Genomic DNA, 23,778 nt, shown 5'->3' with positions numbered 1-23,778 from the left:
GCAGTGTTCTTCCATCTTTGAAAAAAAATATTGTTTATTTTATTATTTGTATTATTTATTCTTATCCCAAATAGCACAATAGTATCTAATTATTTCCAGATCTTTTGCAAGTGTTTCTCTTTTGGAGATGTATCTTCTGCAGAAAGTGAGTGATGCTGTTCCAAAGGATAGTCTCATCTCATCCCTCTTGTATTCTTCTATACCTTATCTAATAACAGGGGAAAGTTATTTTCTTAAACAGAATGTGCTCTTAGTATTTAAAGCACTGTGCTACTTCAACTTTATAAAAGCAGAACATTGTAACATGAATAGTTGCTCTAGGAAAAAAATGCTGTTACTTGAAGCTCTAGAATATATTCAGCCTGTCTGACCAATTTCTGGATTTAATATTTTTTCAACACAACATTCATTCTATTGATTTCTCCTCCCACCTTAATAAGAATTTGATCAAGATCATAATTCAGGAGCCTTCAAAGCTCCTAATATTTGCTCCAAATAGCAAAAGTAGAATAAGAATAATAATGCTTCTGAAACACAATGTTGAGGCAAAATATTGCTTGTAGATGCTATCCACTGTAAGTTGACTTTTACTAGAAAAACTCTTTGGGGGAGGGGAGAGAAAGAATATAATTAACTAAGAAAAGTTTTAATTAAAACCTGTTGGGAGATTTTCAAGTAAATGATAACACACAATACTTCTTACAATTATGCAGTATGCAGATTCTGTAAATAGTTTGCCTTTGTGAAAAAAATATCCAACTGAAATCTCTGAAAGAAAGCAAACCATATCAAGAGTATATCCATAACCTGGCAGGTCCAGAATATAATTAATGGATAAACTGGGCTTCAGCTAAGCTTTTCAAGCTTTATGTAACAGTGTGATCCACATTTGTGAGTTGTGTCTGTCCACATGGTTTAGTCTTTAACCTGTAAAGTCAGAAGCTGCTTGGGTTGAATCCAGTCTGTCTCTCCATATGACAGGCAGACCTCTCAGTACATACTTAATCAAAAAAGACCTTTGGAGGATCTTCTCCCATGCAGCACAGCCCATAAAACATTTTCCAGCAGTTTGATGCATGTTAAACATAGTGGCTGTATGCTTCTATGTACATTACAGCAAACACAGTGATAAAGTGACAGAGTACCAGATTTCAGTACCAAAAGCCTTAGCAGATCTACATGTGCATCCTGCCTCATGGAATGGTATATATATTGGACTTCAGAGACTGGCTGCTTCCTGACACAGAAACCAAGCAGCAAAATCAATCCTTTCCTGATCATGAGGGCAATCAGGATTAACTTTTTTTTAATAAGTGATAACTCTTTCCTGTATTTGCTATTTGTCTTCTGACACCCACATTGGTAGGAAAATTAATGAGAAGTTAAATAGTATTTGCTTCTCTGAAATCTAAAGAACAATGAACCTGATGCTTAATCTACTTAACTATATGCAGTGCAACTTGAAATTAAGGCTGGTTATGCAAATTTCTATGGAGGTGTATTTGTTTTTCCTACTAACTGTGGAAAAAAAGAAATAAAAAATAAATGGACTGTTTCATTTTTGGCCACGTTTACCCATTCATCCTGGTGGGTTATTCGCTGTCTGTAGTTTTACCAATGCAACTAGAAGGAGAACAACACTGCATATTATATCACTGCAAAAACCTGAGTTAAAATTTGTCACAGAAGGGAAGAATGTCTGTGCACATCATACAGACAGACAGAGAGAAATTCAGCTTGTTTTGACAATCTCTGTTCCAGTATATCTTGAAAAACAGAAAGAAAGAAAAAACAAAACAAAAAACAACAACAAAAAAAAACAAAAAACAAAAAAAAAACAGAAAAACTCAAAAAAATTGGAAAGTTTTGGATCTGTTACATTGCTTTTGTTCTGCATCTTCCTCTCTGCTTACGCTATTTTTGTACCAGTGACATTTGTAAGACTCTGTTGCTGAAACAACAGAAAAGTATACAGTTTTGTTTTCTGGTTTAGTAGGTTAAGCTGAGGTTCTCACCCAAAACCCACCAGAACTACTCAAAGTCAAGTTTTCAGGACTGCTAATCTGGGACCATGGAGAAGTAAGAAAACACTATCCATGTCTTCATGTCAAAAAGCTCTAAATTCAGATCTGTGCATCTAATGGAATCATACTCACTGGCTGCTCTTTCAGTATTCAGCTCAGTCTTCTGTCTGACCTTCTGCACACTACTGGAGGAACTGTATGTTCTCCATACCTAGCTCCATGTTCCTGTTTGCTCCCTTTCACCAATACACACATTAGAATCGGTCATATCAGTTATAGACCAAAAAAAGTAGCTCTAAATGAAATATTAAGTTTTAATTTGTTGTAACTAGAATAGCCTTGAAAGCAACAACTAGCAAATGATTAGTTTTACTAATTATAATTTGTTTGATTAAGCATATGCTTAGATGTTTACAGGATTAATTCCAAGTACTTAGATTGCTCTGAAAGTAACATATCCTGTTTCTTTCCATGGAAGGCTATTGGAAAAAAAACAGAAATTTACAGAAAGCAAATGTAAATAAATAAATAAATAAATAAATAAATAATTGGCATTTGATGGGAGAGAAATCAAGGTAAAACAGAAGAAAAAAAAAAAGAAAAAGGCAGAGATTTTCACACATGGTACAAAGTATAGGAAGATTTACGAAAATAGCCAGTCATATAATTTCAAAATAACAGTTTTTAACTAACTTTTTATTTCAGGCTCACATCTAAGATCAATTAAAACACTTAGCTAAAGTTGGTACTTTCTGTCATTCTATAAAGGTCCAGTGAGAAAGAAAAATGATTTCCACTACGTCATTTTCCATTCTCAAATATGGCACAAGTTGAACACATATTTATATTCGAGTGTTGATCTGTGGCTCTTCATAATCCAAAACATGGCCTATGTAAAATAGATTGATGAACACATTTAATGTAATTTCCAAAACCAGAAATGAACTCTTAAGTAATACAACGGAATCTTCATATCTTTGGTGCTACATGGAAAGTAAAAAACTTATTTATCATTTAAATTTTGTTTTGATTCAGAAGTTAAATGATTTTTGTTTTTTGCTTAATGTTTCTCACTAGCTTCATAGAATTCTGGAAGTATTTCAAAAGATGAGCATCTTGCACTGTCTTTGTAAGCTTAAGGAGTGTCAATTTTCCTTCATTAATTTGTGTCCATGTGTGAAATGTTTTCCAGCCCAACCTTGGTCTTCATGTCATGACCATCTGCTTCTGATAATCTGACTTTCAAAATGGAAACCATCAATGTAATCTTTCCATCTTCAAATCTTGAATCTTATTTACTTGACAACTCTATGAGGTGCCTCTGCAGATCCCAGTACCCAGAAAGCTAACTCTGTTTTGCCTTCAGTAGCAAGCAAAATCTCTTCTTCAGTATCTTATTTACATCTGAATGATCATGAAACTTTTGAAAATTTCTCTAGCCCATCTTCATCAGAATATTTTTTTTTTGTAACAAAATATTTAAAAATACATTTATTACACACCAGTGAGATGCTGATCTGAACCTCTTCTGGATACGTGGTAAAACAGGCTGGATCAAAAAATTGTTCTATCTTCCTCTGACTATCAAGTTATCTACAATTTATATAGATAAGAGATTAGATAAGAGGAAAACAGCTAGAAAGTAAGAAAGCATCAGTTGGTGTTTCTTAAAAAGCTGAGAGAGGGTACAAGAACTTATTATAGGAGAATGTGATTACATATAAAGTTTCTTGGGTGTCTTTTTGTGTATAATGGAAGCAATCTAAGGAACAGTTTTCTGTACATCAGAAAGTCTTCTCTTTACTGAATTGTTCTGGAAAACTTCAGATTCATAGAACCGTAGAATCACAGAATTGCTTATGTTGGAGGGGGCCTTAAAACTCACACAACCCCAGCCCCTACCATGTGCTGGTTACCACCCACCAACTTAGACTGCCCAGGGCCCTATTGAGCCTGACCTTGAGTGCCTCCAGGGGGGAGCATCCACAGCCTCTCTGGGAAGCTGTACCAGTGCCTCATTGCCTCCAAGTAATGAATTTCCTCCTAACACCTATCCTAAATCTCCGCATTTTTCAGCTTAAACCCAGTCCTCCATGTCTTATCAGAATTGTTATCTATCTTTAATATCAGATACTGGACTGAGTTTCAGCACAATTAGTCAAACATAGTGAAACAAATCCTTAATAATTTTTGAATGTCTTGAATAACTGTCCAGTTATGAAATAAACTATAAAAAATATGGATGTATGTATTTTCTACACAATTAAGGTTATTATTTTAACATCTTTTTTTTTTTTTTTTTTTTTTTTTTTTGTGTGTGTGTGTGTGTGTGTGTGTGTGGTAGAGAATTTTTTTCTCTATTCTTCTAAGGTACCAATGAAATGTTCCTCTGGGAATGTTTGACTTCATTTTCAAGATAAATTGAGCAATTACCACAGGTGATTTGAAGGGCAATGGGTCTGTGTGCTTCCAAGAAAAAAAGAAAGATTACTATACATTACTCCAAGTCATGAAAATTGTCAAGAAAATAAAAGGAAAGCAAGTCTTCTGAAAGCGAAGTCTAAAACTTTCTAACATTCTTTTCTGCATTTTTAAAGTCATATTCACATAAACTTTATTGTGAAAGTTCCATTTTCCTTTTTCTTTCTGAGATTTGGCCAGAAGCCTAGTGGATTCCAATATTCACAGATTTGTCTTCCAGAAGGATGTCAACAGTCATTCTGTATCTTCCTTATTGTGGGAAATAGTCATTTTTAAAAAGATGACCATCATAAAATCCTAAAATTGATCCCAAACTTACGTGAAAGAGTAGACTAAAAATACACATATATATTTTTAATAATCTATTAGTAGCATATATGTTAGTAAGGGAGAAGAATATGGGCAATAAAATTGCTAGATCTTAGTTCTTAGTTCTCATTTTCATTCCAAACTATAATAGATCAGTCCCCAATATCTTCAGCTCAGTTATTCCAGGAGTGGGAAGGACAGTGCTATGATCTTAAAACTATACAAGCTGCTCTAAACTTTATGAGGCTGTATCTGGGAATCAAACAGCTTTTATGCTCATACCTACTTTTAATAGGCATATTTTTTCCTACTATAAAGAAACATTTCAGTCTTGTAATGTTGCCTCTGAATATTTCTGCTTGGATAACATTAAGTGAGTTATTTGTGATTTTAGGAGGCATCATCAACATGGAGTTCAAACTCAAGGTAGATTACATTCATGCTGTGAATTGCAAACACATGTTTTTTAAACTTCCACTTCCATACTCTGATAGAAGGTAGCCCTGCTACAGCTTAGTGCAAAACTTTTCTCCAAACATATAAAAGTGCTCAGAAGTAAAAGAATCAGTATAACTAAATTGTCAAGAAGTAGCAATTAAAATTCATTAATTAAAATACTGAGATGTCAAGTGGGTTATTGTTATCTTAGACTAGGGCATTTAATAAATATTCAGTGTGGCAAAAAGACAAAAAAACAAAACAAAAAAAAAACACATGATTATTTAAGTGCATCGAGAAGTTAAATTTCAGAGAAGCTAAAACTAAACTGTGTTATGTTTCACTGTCTAGAAGTTTGCACTTTTTACTGTCATACCAGTCTTTTTCATCTCTTCTTACCTTATGCATGGATATTTTTTCTAACTGTATTCATCCTGAACCTTCTGTCAGGAAATGCGTACTGGCACTTTCTGGATGCAGTGATGTTTTTAGGGTCAGGGAAGAGGGAAACATCGGTATCGAAGGAAGGGATTAGACCAAGCTCCTCCTGATGGATAGAAGTTACCAATATCCTAATCATTTATTATGTTTTTGAGATCTTGAGTATATGTTTGCATAATATAAAATACTCAGAATGTAACCACAGTGAACAGTAATTTGTCTTATTGCATATGAAGATAATTACTGTATTATTTATTATTATTATTATTATTATTATTATTATTATTATTATTATTTTCATTTGACATTATTTAAGCATATAGTTTCAAATCTTTATTTTCATTCTTAAATTGCATGAAATGATCTGAAGAGGTGTTGCAACTTTAAATTTCTTAGCAACTCTAGACGTCTTAGTGGGTCTTTAGGAAAGAAACTGCAAAAAACAGGTTCCCCACTTAAAGGTAGAATTCAGATCCCAGGATTGTGAATTATGTTAAACTCTGCTTTAAATTGAGAGGAAATTGTAGTAATAATAACGATAATCCACAAATGTCCCTTATCAGTAGATTAAAGGAGTCTTAGAATATATGGCAGGATCAATAGGGAAGGAATGAATGAACCATAAATCCTGTATTTTATCGTTCTGCAGTTTTATTTCTCCCATTAGTTTTTGGTAGAAATGTGGGCAGGTTTCACACATTTTCAGCATGAATCCATGAGATTTTTCACCTGCGGAGACAGAGGGAGAAATTTATTTTTTACTATGTAGATTTCTGGTGACATTTTTTGTATCGTATTTTAACAGCTCACTTCTTACAGAACCCATCATGACTACGAGAATGTTTGTTTATTATTTTTTGCTGTTTTGAAATGCTTGGCTTGGTAAGGTCTGTGAATTTTCCCAGTGTCACTACGAAGCACCCTGCTAATTAGTGGCTAGTTTTCACAAGCATTAATTGAGAACATTTCATAATTCAGACCAAAACTATTTCTCCTGCCCATTACATGAAGCAAGAACTGGGAATTCTGTCTGATCTTTTTAGTCCTGGGAAAAAAATAAGTGTCATGCAAAGTAGTTCTGTAACTCCAATTCTCTCTGTCCATTATTGTTTATAATAAGGCTCATTTAAAGTACCAAAATCAGTTGAGAACTTAGAAGTCAGAAAGTCTGTTTATAATGTACTGAGTATTTTGTCTTTAATGTAGTGGTATGTTAAGTAAAAAATATTATATTTTACTGTCAATGAAATGGCTTAAATCAGTTTCAACAGTTCATATTGTTCATCAATGTTAAAAGTTTAAGACTTTTAAAATCTGATGCTGTTATTCTGACATTATTATTCAATTGTAATGGGGAAAAAGACAAAGATCAAACTCATGGATGGATGGATGGCATACAGATTGTTCTCTGCCTCACAAGAAATGTACAAGATGTATCAGTGAAACAAACTGAAGAAACTAATGCTTCTGTGCTTTGTTGCATCTAATAGGCAAAACGTATGAATGGAAAAAAAAAGATTTGTGGGATATTTTTTGTCTGTTTCTAAGTCAAGGAAACTAAACATTGTTTAAGGATAACACAGAAAAGATTAACAGCTACAGTATATTTGAAAATTGGAATAAATTTCATATTTTAAATATTCATATCATTTTTAAGAAGAGCGGTATTAGATTAAGAAGTCCAGCCAAAATTCATGTTCCTTATCAGGGTCAGCTTCAGAAATGTGATTTAAAGTACTTGGGTTTTGATCATGTTATATTTTATCTTCTTAGGAATGGCAAAATTCTATTCAGAAGAATGCAGGACTTGCATTTATTGAGCTCATCAATGAAGGAAGGTAATTAATTTTAAAGCTTTTGAAAAAGTAGCCATTTTGCATTTATTCCATTGGGTGATAATACTTCTTCACCATCTGTTCCAAAAACATTGTGAAAAGGCCATATTATTTAAGAGATCTATTATACAGGTACTTAATATTCTAAATATTTAATGTAGAAATGTACAAATTCTTAAATTTTTGTTTATTGGTAGAAGGAAGTAGAGACCCAATAAATTGTATAAATGTATGGATGTTTTTGAGAACTTAACCACCATTTTCCTGAGCAGCAAGGTTGTTTTATCGAGACAGTCCAGAGAGCCCAATCTGTAAACCCATCTGCTGCTCCATCTGTTTTAGAAGCACAGCATTTATTGTACATATGCACTTCTTTATCCTATCACTTCATGAGGATTTTATCTAGAATTTCTGGTCTGATTTTAGTTCTGTAAAACACGAGACATCGTGTTTGTAAGATCTGCCTTGCTTTTGCAAATTGTTAAGATACTTTATTACCAATCCTCAAGTACTTTTAATGCTATATATGTTTTTATTTTCTACATTTTGTAATGTTTGTCAGCACTTCCAGTCAGCCAGCTGGGCAACAGTGGGGACTCTATGGCCGAGCTGGTAGTGGAATGCCAAAGACAAGTGCAGCCACCTGTGTAATGTGTGTCACATCTATTGGCCAGTAAATTAAATCCATACAAGTATAGATGTTTTTATAAGAGCAGATGAAATATGTATCACAGTAGGCCCATTGAAGAGATTTTGTTGTTTTATGTGTTTGTCTTTCACAGATACTATGTCATTACCAGTAGTGAAATATCAAATCTTCTCTTTGTTATAGGATTTATTTATTTATTTATTTATTTATTTATTTATTTTGTCTAGCTGACATTTCAGAGGTTAAGCCATACATTCATTTCAAAAATTAGAAAAAATACCCAGTCTTTGGGTGATGTAAATTATCTACAGAAACTGAAGTTACACTATAATCATAACAGTTTGAAATGTAGCCTTTTCACTGGAAGTGCTTTTTGCTAAAAATCTCCATGTCAGTTTACACCATAATGTGGCTCATCAGAGTGAGTTCGATACTGCACATTATTTACTAAATAGACATAGTGTTAGTCTGAATTATGATATTATGGTTTTGAATAGTAGTAGAGAATCTCATTTTTGTTTCTGAACCTGGCTAACGAGATATTACTGAATATTCACGCTTGATAAAGTGCTCGTTCAGAACAAATATCGCATCTGCCTATTTTTAGCAATTAAAGTATTCAGGTATCAGTGGATCATCTTCAAAATAAGGTAATATTTAAGATCTGTTACTTAAATGCAATCAAATGACTGTCTAATCAAACTGCCCGTAGACACATGTTTCTCCATATACTTTTGTCATAAACATGTCTTAGAACAAGTGTGTGCACATTGCTAGAATGCTCCTCTTTGCAATCAGCCCATCCGTTTTTAATTTATCCTTTTGGGGATAAAGATAACAGTCTTTTAACTGGAAATTGTTATAAATATTTATTCTACTTAATAGCTAAACTTGTGAATGCAATTCATCAATCATAGCTAGGGAATGCAATTGTGCAACTGTCAACAATTAACAAGACATAAACAGTTGATGAATGTGCAGCTGAATTAAAGTGCTCCCTAGGATAACCTGAAATTATAAACTGGATCATTTAAAAGAATCTAACAAAGGATCTTTATAATTAAAACAAAGCAGGGTTAATGGGATGTAAAATTGCATATAATCGCTGTGCAATAATGATTGAATTTTAAATTATTAAAAGCAAAATGAAGACTAAGAATATTTTTAAGGACTTTCTGGGTAAGGTTTTGAGAGACTTGAGTAATAAATCAACAGTTTTGAGCAAGCTTTTCATTTGAAAGCAGAAGGTAAGAATTGGGTATAATGTGGCGGGGTCATCATTTTAGAATCTTGAGTTAGATGTCTATCTGTTCAGATATGTGCGTGCTACAAGGTGATTTTCTGAGTACCTAACTTCTGTTTGTGTGTTAATTGTTTGAATGTCTTTCCATTCTTTGGCTTTATTATAAATGCTCTGAAACAAAACATTTAAAACTACCTGTAGAAAAACATAACTTTTTTGTTGTTGTTGTTTTTGTTTCACTTTAATAAGCTGTGTTTTCATTTTAAGTCTGGTGCTTCATTAGGTTTTATCTCTTTTTTCTGATTTTGTGCAGTGTTTTGCTATGAAGATCTGAATTATGCATTTTGGTAGCACTGAGAATCTAAAAAATCTAATAGAGCTTTGTCTTTTCATGTTTTCTAAACAAAACACCTCCAAGTTAAATTATCTTATTTATAAACTAAAGATACTAATCGTTTCCATTAGATAGTTATGATAAAAATTGGTTACAATAGAGATTACTATGTTTGTGATTACTAAATTGTACAAAAATAATCTGTTATAACACTTATGACTTTAACTGGAGCTATTTATGTAGCAGTAATATCTGACTATAGATTTAAGTTAATACTGTCAAGAAAAGAAAATAGATATACAAACACATTTAATTTTAGAGTATAGAATAACACCATTTGTAATATCTTTGAAACATTTAGAGCCATGATGCTTATGATCTTGCACTTTGAGCTTCTTTTTTATCAGTCTCATGCTATTAATATGAGATGTTGAGAGTATCGCACATGCCAAGAATTTCACTGATAGCAGCTTAATTAGTATTCTAGATTTACATTAGAGTATATACACAAGAAGGGATTTAAAATTATGAGCTGGATACATCTGCACTGTTGGGTGTAAAAGAGGACATGGAAAGAGTTTGTTTAACTAGGAATAATATGAATGGGAGATGACATCCCATGTTTAAGTGGGCTTATGATGGACAAGATCAAAAGAAATAGGGTGCAAGGTGACAAGAACAAGATAAAGTAGGAAAAAATACCTCAAGTAAATATGTGGACAATAGCATACAGCCTGAAAACAAGCAGGAGAAATTATATCTGTATTCAATTACAAAACTGCATCAGTGAAATTTACTGGATTTGGTGGGATAGCCTACTCTACATGGCAGAAATGCTGTGGTGGGCAGATGTGAGTTTCTCAGAGGGAGCATATCCTTCTATGTGAAGGATTGTCTCAAATTTATAGAGCTTTTCAGTGGGACACATACCAGTCTGATGAGTAACTTGCAGGAATGGACAAGCAGAGAAGACAGTAAAGGTGATCTCATAGGTGGTTTGAAGCAATTTCATACTATTCAGTGCAAAGGAACCAAAAAAACCTTTGAGAGATCTGAATCACAAACACTATTTTTCTCAGAGGTCTTTAGCCTTCCAGAGATCTTCAAGGGGTATAAAAATAAAAAGGTAGACTGCATGCAGTCAAGAAGATTTCTGGAGGATGTTGAATATAACTTCTTCATACAGACTGAATCAACTGAGGGTGACACAAAGTTAGATGTACTATTAATTTGCAAGCAAGAACTGGGTTTGGATGTGGTAATTAACATAAGTTTTACCCATAGTGACTGAAGTAGTGGAATTCAAGATACCAAGGAAAGTGAGGATGTTGAGCAAAATAAAAAATGAGTGCAGATTTTAATTTATTCTGGAAACTAATAGAGGGATCCCAAAGGAAGCAGATCTGGAGCCTGAAAGTAGTTCCAGAAGGGTGACAAGCCTTTACGTACAGTGTCATACATGTATAAAAACATGTAATCCTAGTACTCAAGCATAAGAGTATCTAGAGATGGAATTGTCTAGTCAGGGAATATATAATATAAATGGATGCAAAAGGAAGTTATACAGGGAGGAAAAGGTAGGAACTGGGCAGAAAGGAGGAATTTAGAATCATTTCTGGGCTTGTAGGGAATGATGTCAAGAAGGCCAAGACTCAACTGGAAATGAGATGTGGAGAAAATGTCAAAGATAACAAGAGCTTCTGCTGCTCCATTAGTAGGAAAAAAGCTCAAACAAGCAAAATGTAGCCTGTTACTGAATTGAGTGCATGATTTAGTGAGAGATAACACTGGGATATTTAATGCTTTATTTGCCTCAGCTTTCACCAAACCTCTGTGTTTTTGGAAAGAGTTCAAGGTGGAGAACTATAGTCACAAAGTTCATGTATCATAATTAGAATACTGCAGTCTAGATGGGTGGACAACTACATATGCAGAAAACAAACAAACAAACAAAAAAAAACAGCTGTATGATTGGATTCCAAAGATTGTGGCTTGCTAGTTGTACTTTATGTTGACGCCTTAGACAAGTGGAGGACCTCAGGGGTCTATCCTGTCTCAGAGATGGACATTACAGATCACTATCTGTTGTTCTTTTAGATTTAGATTACTCTTCTCAATCTACTTCAACTTCCTTGTCCTTTTATGTTACCATAACACTAATATGTTAATAGATGATTTCATTCTTTCATTTAAAATTATTTCTTTTATTTTATTTTTACAGAATACCCTCTTTTTAAATAGCAGTAGTCTGATAATAATACAAATTTGATGAAAGACAAGACTTTCATTTCCCAAATTTTTATCTCTGTACTGAAGTATGGTTTCTGCCTGTAGCAGTGAAAATACACACTTTTACACACTGATCAACCTGGACCTCCAAATATATTTAAAATTCACAGGCAGGCGTTTAGTTTTGAACACTGTTGCACTGAGATTTTTCACCGATTTCCTGGAAAGAGTGGCAGAATCTTTAAAAAGACTGGAAAGCTGTGTTTCTTTTAATCAGCATTTCACTAAATTAAATCTGGAATGGCTGGTCATGAAGACTTAAACTGGATTCTTTCTATCTTACCTAAAGTAGGATTGTTGTAAATTCAGAAAACTTTCTTGTGGACTACTTCTACTGCAATTGGGCAGTTCTCATATTTACCTTGTGGTAAATGAGCTCACAGTCATTATTCATTGTCTGCAATTCTTAAATGTTCAAGCCCAGTGTTAGAGGGTATATCTATGATGCCACTTGACATATTTGATTTACAGTGTGCAATTGTAAATGGATCTGTAAGAATGCCTTGAAGAACTCATTTAGTAGTTAGGTCCAAGCATACATGGAGAAAGGATGACGCTTATGTTTCTTTATAAATAATGGCCTTGATCACAGGAACCTTGAGGTTAGGAAAGGGTCCTGAATCATCTAGGAATGCATGATACATTTTATTTAGACATCATGGGTATAATGAAGCTGAAGGCTAATAGAAAGATGTGCATAGGACTCTAGTCTGACATGCAAAATCCAATGTACACCAATCCAGCCAGAAAGTAGAGTTGAGATAAAAAAATACATATATATGAAACTAAAATAAATATATATTTATATAAATTTATAAATACAATATACCTGTAATAATATATATATATATATTAAAATATGTAGATATAAGAACAAATATGCTCAGTCTTTCTCTCTTTTACAAATTAATTCTGTTGTACGGTCCCTCTCATTATGCCTGTGTTTATGCTCCAGATGAACTGTGAGATCAAGCTCCCTGTTAGATGTGCTTCTTTATAATCCCATATTCTCTACCGCAGCTGTTCTTGCTGTTTAGGAATGTTCTGTTTTTCAATTCTATCTGTATAAGAAAAATTAGATTAAATTGATTCTTTGTAGTCAACTCTAAGTGATACTGAGTCTTTTAGAGTTTCTGTGGCATTTCTGAAATATTAATAGTCGCCAGCTGAAAAGTTTATCATGGTGCTGGGTTTGTGTTGCAGACCAGTAGCTGCTTTTGCATGTTATACTTTCAGAATTTTCTCTATTAAGTTCTTCATTACTGCCCTCTTGCAAGAAATCAGGCCTCTTTGCCAGACATTACCTTCCAAATTTTATGGGAATTTGCTTTCAAAGTACTTACAACAGTATCATATTTTGTAGAACTTGGAACTGTTAAAGTAAGGCCAATTTATAGGTACCAAGTTCAATGATAGGTTTCATTTCTTATGAATTCCATTAAAAGTAATAATTGTCAAAACAACTGTGTTTGGTGAAAAGCAGAATATTTTCAGGCTGCTTCTTGGAAAAAATCAAGCTGTGGGCATCTGATGAAAGTAAGTCAGAGAAACATCTGTTTCCGTGGACATGTGATTTGGCAGAACTTCAGGAATGAGCAGAGGAAGCAGGACCTTAGTTAAATTATAACAAATGTTCATTTTGTAATCTGTTTTGAAAGTCGCTGCTTGGGAATGATCTGCTTTCTTAGTTTATCTCAAATAAAAGAAACACTGGTAACATAAGCAGAATTGTTTTATCTAGCAGGATAACAGCAGAGAGTCCTTTTTCTCCATGTCAAAGATAATTACTAAGAATAACTGACTACAAGGTATCAAAGTCATCATAAAATAGTTAGTGAAATGCAAGTTTTCATCCTTCATTTTTGGAAGGTGTAAAAACAGCTCTGCTTATAAGAAGATATCCCAATTCACATTTAAATGTTTGCAATGATTTTATTTTTTTTTTACAGTTTGGGTAGAGTCTTGTAGTTGTCTCTTTTTCTAAAAGTCTAAAGAAACATTGTCCCAAGCTCTGATTATTTACTGAGAGGCTTAGAAAGTGGAATTCTACATCCAGCATTTATAAACCTTGTGTCTGAAACACTGGGACTTCTAATTGTTTACATGTGTTTTTTCACATCTTGTTTTAACCTATAAAAGTACTGAAGTAACCTTAGTGAGAGAAAGTTGAGGAAAGCATGCCACGTGGATTTAAAAGAACTTCTTGCCTACTCCTAAGCAACATTTACAAATAACTCATATTCATGAATCAGCACATCCTGAGGCATTCTCTCAGTCTGCTCTCTCATAATCTGAGACTTCAGTTTTAAGTGAGGAACAGCCTGCCCTGTACTTTGATTCCAACAGACATTGCAGCTTCATCATTATTACTTTACAGCACTGGCATATCTAAATTCTAGTTTTTACTTCCATTTTCCATATGTTCAGATGTAAACTTCACACCTATCTGTACATAAAACTCAGTTTGCCAGAGACATGTACCAGGACTTGAGCCAAAAGTGACCTCAGACTGCTTTGTTGGTAAATTCCTTACTTCAGGTCCTCCAATTCTGTTTAAAAACAAATCCCATTTCCTACTAACAGAGTTTTAGCCATGCTTCATGCATTTGTTAACAATAACACACATCAAGCTTATCTTGACAAAAATAAATTATAAGTTAATATTTCATTTCTGCCTTATCCTGTAAGAACTGCAGCTCAAAGAATAAAAGTTTTGCTGCTCATCAGTTCCTGACTGAAATCAGCTCATCTGAAGAAGGACTCAGCAACACATTTGGCTTCAATTCTGTCAGGAGTTTGTGGTGCAAATGAATAAATGGTTGCACAGGAGAAAGCCAAAAGCTTTTCTAGACTAATTCTGTTTTGATCAATCACAGTTGGATAAAAAGTAAAGCAAGTCTGATGATGGCATCAAGTGCAACCTCAGCAAGTTTGCAGATGATACCAAGCTGAGTGGTGCCATCGATACATTGGAAGGAAAGGAAGCCATCCAGAAGGACCTGGACAGGCTGGAGAAGTGGGCCTGTGTAAAATTAATGAAGTTCAATAAGGCCAAGTGCTGTACTTGGGTTGGGGCAATCCCACATAATTACACAAACTGGGGGAAGATCTGCTTGAGAGCAGCCCTGTGGAGTGGGACCTGGGGGTCCTGGTAGATGAGACAAGGCAGGACAAGGGAAAATGGTTTTAAGTTGAAAGGGGGAAGATTTAGGTTGGATGTCAGGGAGACGTTCTGTACTAATAGAGTAGTGAGGTCCTGGAACAGGCTGCCCAGGGAGGTTGTGGATGCCCCATCCCTGAAGGCATTCAAGGCCAGGCTGGATGTGGCTCTGGGCAGCCTGGTCTGGTGGTTGGTGGCTGTGCATATGGCGAGGGCGTTGAATCTAGATGATCGTTATGGTCCTTTTCAACCCAGGCCACACTATGATTCTATGAAGTCTGTGGTGACACTTCTTAGACTGCCCATTAGTCCTCCATGAGAACAAATTGTGTGGAGGTCAGTAAAATCAAAGGGCCAAATTAATTACGGACTCAACACTAGTCCACTCAAAGTCTTCTGATGGTGGCTAATGCAGGATGAAGATTGCAAACATGAATGAGAACAGTGGGTATAAATTGAGTCATGGTAAATGTTCAGTTGTCAGTAATAACGAGATGTCAATAAAGAATATGTTTTGTTGCTAAAGTAGTGTAAGAGTGGTACTGATCTCAAATTAAAGGTTTTCCCTCTTTAGCAAATATATATGCATTTCTGCACCTCAAAGTCATCCCTACTTGGTTTGCTTGGGAAAGATATAGTGAATAGATTTTCCCCCATAATTGAGTGCTCCATATAAACTTGTGGATGGAAAACATAGCTGGGCTGTTGTCTGAAATATCAATCAGAATATAATGGATGAGTTTCAGACCTACACTAACAAAACTGTATAACAATATACATATTTACATTTATACAATTATACATATTATAATTTACATATTACTTTATATAATGTCACAAGATGAAAAACAGAGGACTTACTCTTGAGCATGTGTGACAAAGACTTTGTTCATCTTCTGCAAATATCTGAGGGGGTAAAAGACCATTTTTTGTTTGCTTTTTTTTTTTTTTTTTTTTTTTATTTTTATGAAACACTAGAAAGTAAGGCTAAGCAAAAGGGAAGTACAACTCTACAATTGCATCAGAAAATGTATTTACAGTGACATGTGGCAGCATTATTATTTTTTGTTTGTAAATATTGCTCAGAATTTGTCTAGAATACTGCTGCCAATTTTGAGTGTGCTCTGTCGGAAAAGGTGAAATTAGTCTTTGACAAGTACAACCCAGAAGGCAATCTCTTTTATGAGATATTTTATACAGGAAATGTTAAAGACAGTTGATTTAGTTAGCCTAGTAAAATAGGCATAGGTGGTATATCAGGTCATGAGAAAGAACAACTATGTAAAGCTAAAACCAGTATTTGCATAAAAATGAAACAGTGAAGACTACTGAAGAATATACATTTGGATTAGAAAGTAAAATAAGACTTTTAACCGTCAGAGGGTTCACCAAAGCTGTGTTGGAGACAATATAATTAATTGCATTTCTATTTCATGAACTAGATTTCATGAAAATACATTTCAAAAACTGAATATATTTTGAGAGTATCTATGGCATGGTTGCACTTTGTAGTGAAGGAGTGAGTTTGCTGGTCTTTTCCCCTTTCTTTCATTTGCAGTGCTCAAAGGAAACGTTTTTGGTGTATCAACAGACTTTCATACTACTGAAGTATAAGATTTTTTCTGGTTTGGGATCATTTTTGAGCCATTTCTATTGTTGTTGTTTTTCGTTGTTTTTTATTTTTTTAAGACAGTCAGAAGCACTTGCTCTCTTGCCAGAAAAGTCTGAGGTTTCTTTTATTCTAATCTTATGCTGTGCATGTGATTGAGTTAGTAGGATTCAAAAATGGTAAGGGCATTACTGTGCATGTTCATGAAGTGTAACCCAGTTAAAATAACATAATGAGTTATTCTGTGTCTATATGAATTTAAGATTCAGTCAGGGTTAGCTAGCTATGATTTTATCCAGGTAAAACACTTCTTCCATCTATTGCTGAGCATAATGTTTTCGTCTCCTGAAGGTAATCAACCTAATTGCCTGGGGCAGTGAAAAGTCCAAGGTACTGAATGCCTTCTTTGCTTCAGTCTTTACCAGCAAGACTGGCCTTCAGGAATCCCAGGTTCCAGAGGCCAGGCTGAATGGCTGGAATAAGGAAGGTGTACCTCTGGTGGAATAATACTTGAGCAAACTGGACATTTGTAAGTGCTTTGACCCTGCTGGAATGTACCCACAAGGACTGAAAGAGCTGGCAGATGTGATTGCAGGGTCACTCTCTGTAATCTTTGCAGGAAGTTAGAGCAAAAAATAGATGAGTGAAAGGCAAGATAATAATATGAGAGCTGTAGGCTGTCTTGGCCCTGCACTCAGGCACACTCACTGGTTGCTTCTTTTCATTATCTTGATTTTGGAACTTTGCAGCTTGAAGACTTGGAGCGTTTCCTTGCTACCTGAAATTTGGCTTAGATTGTCTCATGTAGTGTCCAAAAGCTGTATCATGTCCAAGTGGTTTAGGGTTCTCTGTCTCTGGAGAACAAAGGTCCATTAGATGTGTTGGAGAAGAAATCCATGTGTTTAAGTTTTGAAATCCTAGCTAGTTGCTCCTTTGTCAATAATCTTATAAATTGAAGAAGATGTGATCAAATCATTGAATAGCTTAGGTTGGAAGGGACCCCAGGGATCATCAATTCCAACACCCCTGCCACATGCAGGGCCATCAACCAAAAGCTTGATTTGGAACAGACCTCAAAGATTTAGTTACATCCTCCCTGCTGAGGCTAGGGTTGCCAACCACCAAAGCAGGCACCTGATTTGGTTGCCCAGGGCCCCATCCAGCATGGCCTTGAGCACCTCCAGGAACAGGGCATCCATAACTTCTCTTGGCTACCCGTTCCTGAACCTCATCAACCTCTCAGTGAAAAAAAAAAAAAAAATCCCCAACATGTTATTTAAATTTCCCCTATTTCAGTTTAAAATTGTTAGCTCTTGTCCTATCACTAAAGACTTGTACAAATTTTATTTCTAAACTCCCTTTCAGTACTGGAAGGCCACAATGATGTCTCTCCAGAGCCTTCTCTTCTCAAAGATAAACAAGCCCAACTCACTCAGGCCTTCTTCATGGGAGAGGTGCTCTAGCCCGCATTTCAGAGAATCTTGATAAACTCACGAATGCTCATTTTGAAACCATACATCTGAATTCTTAACATTAATAAAGTACCAAAGCATGTCTTCAACAGGGTAGATTTAAAAATAATTGTTAATTTTAAAGAGGAAAATGGAAGCACCTTTAATTTTTGAGGCTATGATTTGTCAAAAACATTTTATATGTGAGAAAAATAACAAAGAGATTAAAAAAAAAAGGCTCATTCAAAAAATGAGTATTCATCAACTTGATCCAAGTTGGTTTGTCCTTATCTCTAAACAGAGACCCCAAAACTTATGTCTTCCCATGACACATATCCATATTAAACATTAGCTCAGAAGAAGTATATTTCCCTTGTTCACAGATGTCAGAATACACCAAAGGGAGCAAGAATAGGATTCAGGTCTCATCTTACAGGTGTAACATACATTTCATTTCTAATAATCCTGATTTATTTATTTGTTTGTTTGTTTGTTTGTTTGTTTTTAATGTCATTTAAGTATCAGACATCAGCCTTAGGATGGGATTGGCTAGTTAATTCATTTTCATCATATAAGAATCTCTAAATTTAAGTATGTTTCCCTGATACTGCAAAAAAGAAAACCCTAAACCAAGTGCCAATTTAGCTCAAAGAGAAACAGTTCTTCCTGATCCTAAACAGACAGTCTGGTCAGATCTTTGCATCCTGAAAGATACTTCCTCTCTGCTGATTTGAAGAGCAAAGAAATTTTGAATAGAGCCAGCAACCTTAGGTACATAATATAGGGACAAGAAAACAACTGGTTTCGTTGTTCTGGTCCAATAAAGCATCAGTATTATTATTAACAAATTAGTGTTATTTACATTGCAGCTTTATTACGCATATCATGGTATTTGAGGTTTTCTGTAAGTGTCTTAATTTAAGATCTGTGATTGAAATACTCAGGCTAATTTTAATGTGTTTGTGTTGGTTTTTTTCAAGTTTTTTTTTGATTGTTTTTTAAGTATAAGATGTCATTAAAAATAACTTGGAAATATTCAATTTTTATGTGGGTGTTTAAAATATATTTTTTAATATATATATGTAATATAATCTGACATATACATAATATATATTATATACAATATATAATTATATATAACATTATATGTATATTATTTTGCAGTTTTATACTTTGACATTTGAATTTTTACATTTCATAATACAGTGGTGTCAATTAGAGTTTAAGCAGTTATCTGGATTTCTTCAATGATGCTGCAATATTGTGACTATTGTGAAAAATGTACTAGAAGTATACTTCCATAAAGATATATTTTCATCAATAAGAAATGGCAGGCTTTTTCCATGTAACATGATTTCTTTGTGCTCTTGCAAATGCTAAAAAATTCTGATTAAAGTTACACTTGGCAAATAGCAATTTCACAATAGTAGTTCTAGGATTTATTTATTCATTTATTTTGCTTTTTAAGCAAATTTGCTCAAATAACTCATTTGAAGTACAACAGATACAATGGTTGATTGTGACTTTTTTAATTGTAGATTATTATGTCATGCAATGAAAGACCATATAGTGCGTGTTGCAAATGAAGCAGAATTTATTTTGAACCGACAAAGAGCTGAAGATGTCCACAAGCATGCTGAGTTTGAGGTAATCCTGAGTGTTGTGCATTTCTGCTTTTCATTCAGTTGTCACCTAGACTGTAACCCCATGCAATAAAGATTTTCTTCTTTCGACAAAGAAATTTATATTGAAGGTATTTCAAAACTAGTTTTTAAAAGCTTTGCTAAATGTCAAACACAAGGAACTGTTTTAATTTCTCATCTCCTCACTGAAATTAATGAAAACATTTACAGCTTGAAGAAATCCCTTAATCAGACTATCTGCTAAACTGATATGGCTGCCTCTTTAACTTCACAAAGAACAGCCCTTATTTATTGCAAAATGTAATGTAAGCCTCATTACTAATTATTTTTGTTGTTCATTATGAAAGAAAAACAGATAATGCATATAGGCACTTTACAGATGGTACAAAATATAACTTTTGTTAGAATTAATATTTTAGGATATTTTTGGGAGTACATTTTGGGTATCCTTAGAATATCTATTAATTATATATGGAAACATTTTGGTTCCTACTTAAGCTGCTAGATAGGCGTCGTTAACTACCGACATTAAGATTCTGTTTACATTGTCTGTTTTTGTTTTTAAGTATTGGAAGAAATAACATAGCATATGGATCCCGTAACTTTTTAATGTCTATAACTCTTTCTCCTTAAAGGGAGTCAAGTTTCTTTTTCTTTTTTCATCAAGGAGTATTGTAATTTAAATTAAATTATTTGAAAATGAGGCAAGCATGGAAAAAAGCTATTTCAAAAACATTTGTTTTCAGTTCCATACTTAACTTGTTTTTGATGATTCCTTCAGGATTAATTTAGATCCTATTTTAAAAAGTGCAAAAATACTCAAACACAGGTAAAATAATTTTGCCTTTTTTTTTCTGCATACATTTGTTTATAAGCAAATATACATACATAATCTTAATTTTTTTGTATTTTAATTTGCAATAATTAAGTCTATTAGGATGGAGATAGACTTATGTAGTATTGATGATAATAATCAATTTATTCATCTGTCAGAAAATGTCAACAAGCACCTGGTGGCTAGAAATAGAGTCCAGTAATCTTAGTTTTGATGAGGTTTTTATCTCATTGAAACAGCTCTCTTAAATGTACACTTTGATGTACTAGTTCTTGTGCTCCTTGACCTAGCTGAAAAGTGTGAGAGACAGAGATATCTGTTGTCATTTTGAATACACATAACCTTTACTTCATCCTGTCAGAGCTGACAGCAGACACTCGTTGTATGGGATTGCAACAACTTTATTACCAGGCGTATACTGGATATTTTGGACTTAGATAAAATCACATTTACAATTAAGTGTGTGTTAGAGTGAAGTTTCATATTGCCTCAACAATAAATAACATTTGATATTTATCAGAGCATCAGGCAGTAACCTAAGGTGACAATAGAAGATTGAGTTATCTGTTCTTTGAAGAATACATTGAGATATAAGATCTGTCAGAACTCTAGACAAAATAAGAATATTCAATTAACTTCCAGCTTCTGTTAGCAAATAGGATTTAGAATATTAACTAAATTCTCTGAAGGAATAGATTTAAGTCAGTATTATTGTCTGGTAAAGAAACCAATGCATTTTTCATATACAATTTTTTTCATTATTTTTGTCACATGAAAAACCTTAGCTACATGTTTTAGATGAGTATGACAAAGTCTGAAAGTCATAAAAGAAAATTCAGTGAAATTTACTCGCTGCTAAATACAAACCTCAAATATACTTAAATATGGTGATGGTTAAAGTCTGAAAGAATATTTTATATATTGTCTTTAATAGCATTAGGTATATAACTGAATATTTTATTATTCATACTACCTGAAAGTAGTAAGAACAAAGGGACTTCTGGTAGTTTTACCTTGCGTAATTGTAAACCTGTCATTTTGTTTTAATAAGCTGTATCTGTATAAGTTCTAGGTTTAAGTACATGTTAATTGTTGCTCTCAGCAAATGCGAGTGGCTGTTTTATTTTTGCCCTTTAAACTTTAATTGAATAATTATGGATGAAATCATTTGACCCAGACTGCATTGAGTTATTATCTTGCCCACGTAGCAAGGGAGACCATGGACCAGCATATAAATATTATCCTCCCACTATGGAAGTAATCAAGGCAAAGGAAATTCCACATAGACTGGTTGCTTCACAGTTAAATTCCATTTTGTTAACCTTTGTAATTGTTTAGGAAGAAAAATGAAAATTTAATTTTACTGTCCAATGAGCTGGTGAAATATTAACCTCATTACAAAGGCAGATCATTGTACTAATTGGTGCTTCTCTGTACAAGAAGATAAATTGAAAAATGAATTAACCCTTTATGAATTAGTGTAATGATTGTTCTTTTTCAGATAGATTATTTGAAATGATGGCTATAACACAGTGGAAAGACCACTGTTAAAATCTTAGTAAGTGCTAATGAGATTAAATGGGCAATGTGCAGAAATTGGAAAAATAAAGTACAATCTACCACGTGTTTTACTAAACTATAATTGCTTTTTTGAATGTTAGAAGATGGTGGTCTATTCAGCTTAAAGTATTACAGCAGTGAGTATTGTAAACATTCTAAAATGATGCACAATAATTTGTGCATGCAAAAACTGAGATACTTTTAAAAGGTATTCATAAAATTAGGCCTTTTGAGAATAATCTAGCTTTTGTAATTTACTGCTACATAATGATACTTGAGAATTATTCATTTTAATTACCATGGCTACATTGACTTCCTTTAGGCCTTTCAAAAGGGTCTTTAATAAGAGGAGAAATCAGATTTAATTTAAACATGGATTTGAGAAAGAAAGGAAAAATTTACATTGTCCCTATTACATACAAAGTATTTGAAGTTGAATATTTTGTTATATCTGAAGTTCAAATTATGTTATTTACATTATATCTGTATGTTATGCTTGAGAATGTATGAAAATTCTACAACACCAACTCTTAAGACATAGCCACGATTTCATACACACAGAAGTGGGTAGTTAAATGTTTTCCATTGTAATTTGGTTGTATTTTCCATCAGTAATATTTCAAATTCTACATGTTCCGAAAGCTTTTCCAAGAATGAAATGTAGTAGTGGAATCATTTAAATTAACTGTTTTATCATGCTCATCTCAAAATTACCTCAATGAGCTCACTGGTTATTAATGTAAAGACTTTCAGTAAATTACCACTTTCAGGTGATTCCCAGGTAGCCTATCTTTTATCAAGTAGATGTACTTTCATTCCCAGTCACAGTGCGCTCAATATGCTGCTGACAGAAGAGAGGAGGAGAAGATGTGTGACCATCTTATCAGTGCTGCAAAGCACCGGGATCACGTTACAGCCAATCAGCTGAAACAGAAGATACTCAACATACTAACAAATAAGCATGGCGCCTGGGGAGCTGTTTCTTACAGGTAAGCAGCTAACATAAAATGTGTGGGTTTTAAACATTACTTCCAAAGTGTAAGACAAGCTGTCACCATAGAACTGGAAAATGAATCTGGTAGGAATCAGAATTGCTAAAATTTCTTATCTGTAATTAGACATTGCTTCAACTGTTTCTTGAGAAGTCTTTATTGATAAAGATTCACAGATAAATCTCCTCGACAGATTGCTAAAATAATAATTTATTATATTTCAAGTAAATTGTATTGAATATTTGTCGATTTTGTTTAATGCAGCTTTGCTAGTGGTATATTGGAAGTTTTTGAGGCTCCTTCCAGTATTATAGCCTCTCTAAGTGAAATGCTCTGGATGAGATAAGAACTGAGATCTTTCCTTACAGACATTGAAATAGGAAGCAGAGGACCCATCTAGCATTATAGTCAGTGTAAGAATAACAAGCAGAACCAGAACATGAGTTGCTGTGTCATAATTTCTTCTGTTTATATCTCTTCTGTGC

The 23,778-nt window shown here is 33.8% G+C and overlaps 1 protein-coding gene across 16 annotated transcripts in view; it reads left to right on the top strand.

Moving 5' to 3' along the window:
- The window catches only part of NBEA (neurobeachin), a 460,919-nt gene that overhangs the window by 213,155 nt on the left and 223,986 nt on the right, over positions 1–23,778 (top strand). For all 16 annotated transcript variants that reach the window (XM_015851986.2, XM_015851985.2, XM_032442135.1 and 13 more), the window contains 3 exons: positions 7,467–7,531; positions 19,802–19,910; positions 23,124–23,290. In XM_015851986.2, the coding sequence (XP_015707472.1) occupies positions 7,467–7,531; positions 19,802–19,910; positions 23,124–23,290 (341 nt within the window). The remainder of the gene's footprint in view (positions 1–7,466; positions 7,532–19,801; positions 19,911–23,123; positions 23,291–23,778) is intronic.

Source organism: Coturnix japonica, chromosome 1 (assembly GCF_001577835.2).
Source record: "Coturnix japonica isolate 7356 chromosome 1, Coturnix japonica 2.1, whole genome shotgun sequence".
In the NCBI taxonomy this organism is placed as follows: Eukaryota; Metazoa; Chordata; class Aves; order Galliformes; family Phasianidae; genus Coturnix; species Coturnix japonica.
This window is presented reverse-complemented; position numbering and strand designations above follow the sequence as displayed.